Source organism: Chiloscyllium plagiosum, unplaced genomic scaffold, assembly GCF_004010195.1.
Source record: "Chiloscyllium plagiosum isolate BGI_BamShark_2017 unplaced genomic scaffold, ASM401019v2 scaf_1911, whole genome shotgun sequence".
NCBI classification, from domain to species: Eukaryota; Metazoa; Chordata; class Chondrichthyes; order Orectolobiformes; family Hemiscylliidae; genus Chiloscyllium; species Chiloscyllium plagiosum.
In genome coordinates, this window is record NW_025211951.1 from 11,893 (window position 1) to 22,500 (window position 10,608).

The 10,608-nt window shown below is 43.1% G+C and overlaps 1 protein-coding gene across 1 annotated transcript in view; it reads right to left on the minus strand.

The window, feature by feature from the left end:
• Positions 1 to 613: 613 nt before the first annotated feature.
• The window catches only part of LOC122547210 (armadillo repeat-containing protein 6-like), a gene marked incomplete at its 5' end in the record, with an annotated part of 11,276 nt that continues 1,281 nt past the window's right edge, over positions 614 to 10,608 (minus strand). The window contains 3 exons of the mRNA XM_043685840.1: positions 614 to 2,266; positions 5,010 to 5,147; positions 5,933 to 6,064. Coding sequence (XP_043541775.1) covers positions 2,054 to 2,266; positions 5,010 to 5,147; positions 5,933 to 6,064 — 483 coding nt within the window. The remainder of the gene's footprint in view (positions 2,267 to 5,009; positions 5,148 to 5,932; positions 6,065 to 10,608) is intronic.

Sequence of the window (10,608 nt, forward strand, 5' to 3'; positions counted from 1 at the left end):
TTGTATAACAGTTGCCCTTAATTCTCTTATTAAATTGTGAAATTATGCCTAACCTAAACAACCATTTTGGAGAGTCCCAGGATTTCTATATCCCTTTGTATGAGGAAGTGCTTCTTAACATCAACCCCAAGTGAACTGGCTCGAATTTTGTTTTTCCCTCCCTTGTACTACACTCGCCACCTTCCTTCCCCCCCCCCACCCCGCCCAATCTCTCTCAACCATATCAACTCCTTTAACCATCTTAAACACCTCAACTAGATCCCCCCTTAATTTTGCATTGTTAGGATAACACAACCTAATCTATAATATTGTCCTCATACTTTAACCCTTTAGCTTTTATACCATTCTGGTCAATCTGTTCTGGACCTCTACAAGACTAACTAATTCTTGCTGAGATGTGGCATCAAGAAAACCTTCCTCCCCCCATCTTCTAATGGAAGGTGCCTTCAGGAAAATAATTTCACCAGTAAAGTGAAAATGGGAAACCTCTGCCCCAGTTTGCAGGTGGCACTAGAGTGGCCCCCTTGCTAGAAGATTGTAATTACCATGTGGTATGTTTACATAAACATTTCCATTTTAAATGTGGATATAGGGATTTATAAAAGAAAAAGAATTGCGTGCACACACTTTTAATACATCAAAAACATCTGGGCTTGACTGACAAGATAAAACAATACATTTATGGAAATATACAATAGGTTTATGACCTCAGAGTAATGTTCATGTCAATGCTTTCAGAGTGATGCATTTTAGGGTTACATAACATTGCTGATGTGTACAGTGGGACTATACAGTCAACCTCTGACTCACTGCAGCAGAACAGGAGGGACAACCTCACTCAAGGCAGACATTGCTTCCAACTGCAAGACAATAATTTTGATTGAATTTCAAATCCAGGGTCCAATAGTCTAACAGAAGCGCAGGGATTTGCCAGATCCGCTGACATGCTTTCATGATTTGCACAGGACATGACTAACACAGAGTCACAACCAAATCTCAACTATCTAGCTGTGATCTCTATTACACATAAGGATTTCCTCAGTTGTTAGAGCCTTAGGTGCATGGGGAGGTGTTTGCTTGTGCACATGCACTGAATAAAATGTGTAAAATATTGTTTTAAAAGGTGATGATAGGAAACTCTAGTTGTTGGATTGTAAAGAAGTGTTGGATAAGCTCTTTATCAGCGTCAATTCTATCATCAAACAAGGATGGGGAGAATCTCCTCTCCATTGCTAATAAAGATCTCATTGTGGGAATATTGAAACAATGGTGTCATTCCTACTGATCAGACAAATGTCCTTTTGGATATTTTGTCATCAACTCAGAAGAAATCACTGCATCTAAAATTAATTGTTTGGTAATGTATGCTTCATTTCATTTACAGACCCTGTGAGCGCTATGGCACTGTAAAACAGGTTTTTTTTTAAAAAGATGAAACAGACAAAAAGGAAAATACACAGCCTATATTGTGTCATGAGGTGGTGATTAAATTATTAACTGATGGGATGGGATGGGGCATGTTTAATTTCAGATTCACAACCTGCTTCAAGATACAAAATCTATCAAGTTAGGTGTTAAACACTTTACTCATAACGTGCCACAAGAGGATATTAATGTGACAGAACAATATTCAAACCGCTTGTCTAGAAACACTTTCCATTCTGCTGATACTTTGGCAAGAAAAATAACTCTGGGTAACATAATGGAATTTCCAGAAGCCGATTACCTGTCAAAGTGCAAGAAAGTTCAGAGATGGCCATTCTTAGTGGAAGGATCCTTGTGAGTTTGGTAGTGATCATCAATCAACAGCCTGCTCCCTGTACCAATGTGCATTGTGGGAAGTCCCGTTTACCGAAGTGGAGTGAGAGTGGTGGCATCTTGTAGATCCTCAACTCACCGCAGCTGAAACAGACACCTCAGAGGTTCTCTGGTCGCTTGTACAACCTCTCAGATGATCACAAAGGGGTTAAATATTAGAACAATCCAGAAATGTGCAACCAAACATGACGTGTGCTTTCGAGGTCCATCTCCTAGTCTTGTCCCAAGATGGCAGTTAACGGGAAATCCCAGCTTTCTTCCCTGTCCAGAGCTCCTGAAGCTCTACTTTGCAGCCAAGATCCCGCAGGGCAGCTTTTGCTAAGTCCTCACAGTCTTGGTGTGTAGTCTTTGCCTGCAGGATGAGCACCTCTGCTCCCATCTCCAGGATCAGCTGGGAGAAGTCAGAATTGCGGGCCACCAGGTTACGGAGTAACATGCAGGCCTGCTTCTGTAATGAGAACAGTGTTAGCTGCATATCCATTTCAAAATCAATCCATTCAAAGGTGTCATAACATCTCTGGGGCAGGTCGGAATTGGACCTGGACCTGCTGACTCAAGGGCAGGGTCACTATCACTGCACCACAAAAACCTCGGAGTCTTAGCTTTTTTAAAAATTAAGCTATTCAGAGATATTAGGACACACCCCTGAGCAGAGGGGACTTGAACCGAGGCTTAGAGAAAGTGAGGACTGCAGATGTTGGAGATCAGAGTCGGGAGTGTATTGCTGGGAAAGCACAGTAGGTCAGGCAGCATCTGAGGAGCAGGAGATTTGATGTTACGGGCATAAGCCCTTCATCAGGAAATGAGGCTTGTGGGCCAGGGGCTGAGAGATAAATGGGAAGGGTGTGGGAAGGTAGCTGAGAAAGCGATAGATGGATGAAGGGAAGGAGATGGGGATGGGGGGGGGGGGGGGCAGGGAGTGATGGACAGATCAGGAGGGCAGTGCCGTGTTGGAGGCTTGGGGAGGGGAAACGAGGAAGCTGAACACTTCAACTCCACCACCAAGCCATTACCACCCGATACCTGGAGGAACAAAGCCTCATATTCCGCCTTGTAACCCTGCAACCACACAGGATTAATGTGGATTTCGACAGCTTCCTCATTTCCACTCCTCCAACATTATCTCAGTCCCAAGCCTCCAACTCGGCACTGCCCTCCTGACCTGGCCATCACTCCCCCCTTTGACCTACCACCTTCTCCCTTACCTTCATCCACTTAACACTTTCTTAGCTACCTTCCCCCAAACCCACGCCCCTCCAATTTATCTCTCAGCCCCTGGCCACAAGTCTTATTCCTGATTGAGGGCTAATGCCTGAAATGTTGATTCTCCTGCTCCTTGGATGCTGCCTGACCTGTGCTTTCCCAGCAACACACTCATGAACCCAAGCTTCCTGGCTTAGAGGTAGGAATACTACCACAAGAGCTCAAGTGTTAGCTATGTATTTTTTTTAGTGCATGAATTGAGATTTTTCTAGTCAAGATGTTCAAAGATATTGCGACACATCTCTGGGACAGGTGGGACTTGACCTCATGCCTTCTGGCTCAGAGTAGGGTCACTACCAATGCACCACAACAACCAAAGTGCTAGCTGTATTTATTTAAAATTTTAACCTATTTTTCTAATCAACTTGTTCAGAGTTGCTATTACACCTTCTGGAAGTGGTAGGACTTGAACGTGGCCCTCTTGGTCCACAGGTAGAGTCAGTACCACTATACTAGTTGAAGTGGTGGCTGTATATTAGTAGAGTGTTTAATACTATTCAGGTCGTAGGTATTTACTGCGGATTCACTCATTCTTCCACATCTAGGAGCAGAAACTCAATATTACACTTTTAAGGTTCAGTTATTGTTTCCTTTTAAAGTTTTGATTTGTTTCTGGATTAGTGGTGCCTCTCACAACAACACATGAAATAAGAGGAGTTGATGGTATGGCTCACCAACCTTGTTCCACCATTCAATACAACCAAGGACTTCACATCATTCCCCATATTGTTCAATTCCCTGAAAGACCACAATTCTGTGCATCTCAGCCTTAAGGTAAACATAGGAAGGATGTTCCCGATAACTGGGCAGTCCAGAAACAGGGGGTATTGTCCAAGGATAAATAAAAGGCCATTTAGAACTGAGGTGAGAAGAAACTTCATCCGAAAAGTGGTGAGCCGGTGGAATTCTGTCACAAAGTGGTTGAGACCAAAACACTGAATGTTTCCAAGGAAGAGTTAGATATTTGTTAGGACTAGAGGATCAAAGGGTAATGAGTTGGATGATCGAGTATCATTATATTGGCAGAGCAGGCTTGAAGGGCTGAATGGCTTACACCTGCTCCTATTTTCTATGACAGTCTTAAATTATTTCAGCAATGAAAAATCCACAACACTCTCGGTAGAGAATTCCATAGAGACACAATCCTTTGAGTAAGGTCATTTCTCCTCGTACCATTCCTATATAATCAGCCCCTTACCTCAACATTGTGCCTCCATGTTTTAGATCTCCCCCGAAATAGAGCAGATCCTGAGAGATTCTTTGCACTATCAAGCCCCTTCAGAATCTTGTATATCTCAATGAGATTACCTCCCATTCCTTTACAATAAGTCCAATTTGATAGTGTCTGGTTAATGACATTAGGATTTGTTAAATCTTTATTCAAGACTAAGAGAAACAGGTGACAGCTATTAATTGTCTGAGCACATAAATAGGGAGCAGCTGTCACATGGTTCAGGGTAAGACTGAGAAAGTTAATAAAATCACTTCACAAAAGATGTGCATGTTTTGTTTCAATCTCACCAACTAATTTGGAATCTGCAGACACAATTTACTCAGTTTTATTTTCAAATGGGACAGTTGGGTTCACAAAAGAGATATAAATAGGAGCAAACTGAAGCTATATTTGTTGGGTTTTAGATTTGCATACTTGTAATACATCATACTGTGAGTAAAAGCTCCTAAGTGTGGAAGTAGTATTTAGCTCTTTGACAATGAACTGGTAGTATGCTCTTTAATACATGCCTACACCCCCATCCTCGTACATTCATTTCCTCTCCCTTAAATCTTCCTTATTGTCCTGCCACTTTCACAAATCCCCATCGCCTTCTTCAACTATCCCACGTTTCCACACTCTCCACTTCCTTATTAACTCCCTCATTAATTTTCTCAAATCCCATCCCCACTTACTTTTAACCCATCCATCTCACCTGTACGTTCACCTCAGCTGGATGTGCCTTCATTGCCTGCAGCGCAATCAGTGCTCCGCCACCCTCCATGATCACACGACAGTTTTCCGGTTTCCGTAAGGCAAACATCCCCAAAGCAGCACATCCCTGTTCACAGATCTGAAACAACAGATAACAGAGTCAGTGGTGAAATCCCAGTGTCAGCCTATCAGCTCCTGGGACAATTATGGAACATTGTAGGAACAAGTAAAACTGGTTTTACTATGACTTTGACAAAAATCCTCACTATTCATTTTGAAGGATTTTGGACTTCTAAAAGAACTATAAGAATAAGCTGGAAACTATGGATTAATTACTGGTTTGATTCCCGCCTCGGGCAACCATCTGTGTGGAGTTTGCATATTCTCCCAGTGTCTGCGTGGGTCTCCATGCTAAATTGCCCATAGTAATAGGTGCACTAGTCAGGGGTAAATATAGGGTAGAGGAATGGGTCTGGTTGGGTTACTCTTTGGAGGGTCAGTGCAGACTTGTTGGGCTGAAGGGCTCGTTTTCATAATGTAGGGAATCAAAATCTGTGTACTGCAGAAAGAGAGGCCATTTGGCCCATCAAGTCTGAACCAACTTTCCAAAGAGTCTCCCACCCAGCCCCAGCGTCCCCACTCTATCTCCAAGACCCCACATTTACCATGGCTAATCCACCTGACCTGTACATCTTTGGACTGCAGGAAATCCATGTAGACATGGGGGGGGGGGTTTCCAAACATCTCACAGTCAGTCACCCAAGGCTGGAATTGAACCTGGTCACTGGAGCTGCATTAATGCTAAGCCACCTTGCCACCCACAGTGTTAACATAAAACATTAACTTTGTTCTTCACAGATCTACTTGGCACTTCCTGTTGTTATTCCACTTCTACTGACTCTTGTAGGTTTCAAAGCTGTGTACCTGTGGTGTTCCCAAGTGTCGGTTCATGGCTAACACAATCAGGTCTGTTCCACCAGCATTGATGATTGCGTCCTTTACTTCATCATTACCTGCGATCGCTCGGAAGGCACCCAGTACCTGCTTCACCACTTCCTGTAATTTAACAGGACAAGAAAAAAATTAGGCGTTAAGTACTTCCTCAACATTGGTATATCGACAGTTTTTTAAAAAAAATGTCTTTCATGGGAGTGGGCATCATTGGCTAGACCAGCATTTACTGCTGATTCTTAAGTACCCTTGAAATGAATGGCCTGCTTGGCCATTTTTGAAGGCAGTCAACCACGTTACTGTGGAAATGGAACAACATGTTAGATTAGATTCCCCACAGTATGGAAACAGGTCCACGCCAACCCTCCGAAGAGTAACCCTCCCAGACCTATTCCCCTACCCTATAGTTTGCCCCTGACTAATGCACCTAATACAACAGGCAATTTAGCATGGCCAATTCATCTGACCTGCACATCTTTGGATTGTGGGAGGAAACCGGAGCACCCGGTGGAAACCAACACAGACACGGGGAGAATGTGCAAACTCCACACAGTCGCCCAAGGCAGGAATCGAACCCATGTGAGGCAGCAGTGCCAACCACTGAGCTACCTTGCCACCCTCAGACCTGTACGTCAGATCAGGTAAGGGTGGCAAATTTCCTACTTTTCTAATCAACCTGTTCAGAGATGTTAATACACATCTTTGGTGCAGGTGGGACTTGAACGCAGGTCTCTGGATTTAGGGGTATGGACACTACCACTGCACCACAAGGCTATTAATGAACAGATGGGTTTTTACAACAAACAATGATTATGTTGTCACCACATTACCAGGATTTTTTTTTAAAACTTTCCAGATATTGTAATATTGAATTCAATTTCACTATCTGATTCAAATCCAGGAGCCCAGTGATAATAAGAATCTGAATTATTAGTCCAGTAATATTAACACCACAGCATGGCATCTCCTGTATACAGTGGTGTAAGTGAAGTTACGGGGCTGTATTGGTCAGTCATAATCATAGGGTATCTTTTCAGGAGTGGAAAGTACATTGCCACTTGCAGTGAGAGACCATGTGATCAAGTTGCAACCACAATTAATGTGCACAATAATTGGTATGCACCAATTCAGATAATTATCCATGGTGTCACTGACTCCTATCCCGGAACTCAGTCAGCCTCTTGACTCTGAACATGGAGCCAGATCTTGCCCCACAAAAAGACTATCATACCAACTGCATTCAGTTAGCACACCGCTAACAGCTCATCCAACACATCTTAGAAGCGTTCATCTTCAAAATCTTTTATAATAATCTTCAGCCTAGCATTCATGCATTCATTATTGTTAGATGATCCAGGGTTTAGATAGTTCAAAAGGAGTAGGTGAGGAGGTGAAAGAGGTGAGGGAGTAGCATTGCTAATCAAGGATAGTATCACAGCTGCAGAAAGGGAGTTTGCCGAGGAGGGGAAGGTTGTCGAGGAGGGTTTGTCTAGAGTCAGTACGGGTAGAAGTCAGAAACAGGAAAGGAAAAGTCACTTTTTTGGGAGTATTCTACAGGCCCCCCCCAATAGCAACAACGATACGGAGGAGCAGATTGGGAGGCAGATTTTGGAAAGGTGCAGAAGTAATAAGGTTGTTGTCCTGGGTGACTTTAACTATTGATTGGAACCGCCTTAGTTCCAATAGTTTGGATGGAACTGTTTTTGTCAAGGGTCTCCAGGAAGGATTCCTGAATCAATATATGGATAGGCCGAATAGAAGGGAGGCCATATTGGATTTGGTGCTTGACAACGAACCAGGGCAGGTGTCAGATCTCTCGGTGGGAGGGCATTTCAGTGATAGTGATCACAACCTTTACTACAGTCCTGGAGAGGGATAGGAGCAGACAGTATGGGAAAGTATTTAATTGGGGAAGGGGGAATTACAATGCTATTAGGCAGGAACTGGGGTGCCTAAATTCGGAACAGATGTTCTCAGGGAAATGCACATCACAGATGTGGTTGTTTAGGAAGCACTTGCTGATAGTGTTGTCCCTTCTGAGGGATGGTAGGGTGAAGGAACCTTGGGTGACAAGGGATGTGGAACATCTAGTCAAGAGGAAGAAGGAAGCTTACTTAAGGTTGAGGAAGCAAGTATCAGACAGGGCTTTAGAGGGTTACAAGGTAGCCAGGAAGGAACTGAAGAATGGACTTAGGGAGCCAGAAGGGGGCATTAAGAAGCTTTAGCAGGTAGGATTAAGGAAAACCCAAAGGTATTCTACACTTACATGAGGAACAAAAGGATGGCTAGAGTGAGGATAGGGCCGATTAGGGACAGTGAAGGGAACTTGTGCCTGGAGTCAGAGGTAGGTTGTGGGAGATCCTTAATGAATACATTGCTTCAGTATTCACAATTGACAGGGACCTTGACATTTCTGTGGACAGCGTGAAACAAGCTGATGCTCAAACAGGTTGATGTTAGGAAGATGTGCTGAAATTTTTGAAAAATATACGGTTAGATAAGTCCCCGGGCCAGATGGGATTTATCCTAGGATTTTCTGGGAAGCCAAGGAAGAGATTGCAGAGCCTTTTGCTTTGATCTTCATGTTACAAAATGATATAGATAAGCTGCAGAGTTGGGCTGAGAGGTGGCAAATGGAGTTTAATGGAAAGTATAAGGTGAATCGCTTTTGGAAGGAGTAATAAGAATGCAGAATACTGGGCTAATGGTAAGATTCTTGGAAGTGTAGATGAGCAGAAAGATCTAGGTGTCTATGCACACAGATCTCTGAAAGTTGCCACCCAGGTTCATAATGTTGTTAAGGCAGCATACGGTGTGTCATGAGGTCATGCTGCAGCTGTACTAAACTCTGGTACGGCCACATTTGGAATATTGCGTACAGTTCTGATCACTGCATTATAGGAAGGATGTGAAAGCTTTGGAAAGGGTTCAGAGGAGATTTACTAGGATGTTGCCTGATATGGAGGGAAGGTCTTACGAGGAAAGGCTAAGGAACTTGAGACTGTTTTTGTTAGAGAGGAAGAGGTTGGGAGGTGTCTTAATTGAGTCATATAAGATAAATCAGAGGGTTAGATAGGGTGGACAGTGAGAGACCTTTTCCTCGGATGACAATGGCTAGCACAGGGGACACAATTTTAAATTGAGGGGTGATAGATATAGGACAGAAGTTAGAGGTAGTTTCTCTAGTCAGAGCGGTAGTAGGGACGAGAATGGAATAGTGTCGGTGAGACAGGCTTCAGATTGATTTCACAGGTCGACGTAACATCAAGGGCCGAAGGGCCTGTACTGCGCTGTAATGTTGTACATACAAATCAACCTTTCAGTAACTCTGGCCATGGAGGTACATTCAAGGTACGCAGTGGGTGAAATTATAATTGTAAATACAAGGTTTTCAGTTAAGTAGAAAAGTCAGCTCTTTGCATAAACTAACACAATTTTACGGGTAATGTACAATGGTTAAGGGCTTCCTACTCCTACATAAGATGTCAAGACACTTAATTAACACAAAGGAAAGTAGAGTGAAGTTATAAGTAGCAAAGCTAAAGAAAATATCTTTTAAAAGGAATTACTTAATATTTACGTCATAGAAACTGTTAATCCTCAACACAATGTTTTTGTGCCTTAATTGATATCCAACAAAGTATCCTTATATTGCTTTCACTAGGTATAGGGATGCTAGATGACTAAAGAAATTGAGGGTTTGGTTAAGAAAAAGAAGGAAGCATATGTAAGGTATAGACAGGATAGATCGAGTGAATCCTTAGAAGAGTATAAAGGAAGTAGGAGTATACTTAAGAGGGAAAGCAGGAGGGCAAAAAGGGGACATGAGATAGTGTTGGCAAATAGAATTAAGGAGAATCCAAAGGGTTTTTACAAATATATTAAGGACAAAAGAGTCACTAGGGAGAGAATAGAGCCCCTCAAAGATCAGCAAGGCGGCCTTTGTGTGGAGCCACAGAAAATGAGGGAGATACTAAATGAATATTTTGCATCAGTATTTACTGTGGAAAAGGATATGGAAGATATGAACTGTAGGGAAATAGATGGTGACATCTTGCAAAATGTCCAGATTACAGAGGAGGAAGTGCTGGATGACTTGAAATGGTTAAAGGTGGATAAATTCCCAGGACCTGATCAGGTGTACCCAAGAACTCTGTGTAAAGCTAGAGAAGTGATTGCTGGGGCTCTTGCTGAGATATTTGTGTCACCGATAGTCATAGGTGAGGTGCCGGAAGACTGGAGGTTGGCAAACGTGGTGCCACTATTTAAGAAGGGTGGTGAAGACAAGCCAGGGAACTATAGACCAGTGAGCCTGACCTCAGTGGTGGGCAAGTTGTTGGAGGGAATCCTGAGGGACAGGGTGTACATGTATTTGGAAAGGCAAGGACTGATTAGGGATAGTCAACATGGCTTTGTGTGTGGGAAATCATGTCTCACAAACTTGATTGAGTTTTCTGAAGAAGTAACAAAGAAGATTGATGAGGGCAGAGCAGAAGATGTGATCTATATGGACTTCAGTAAGGCGTTTGACAAGGTTCCCCACGGGAGACTGATTAGCAAGGTTAGATCTCATGGAATACAGGGAGAACTAGCCATTTGGATACAGAACTGGCTCAAAGGTAGAAGACAGAGGGTGGTGGTGGAGGGTT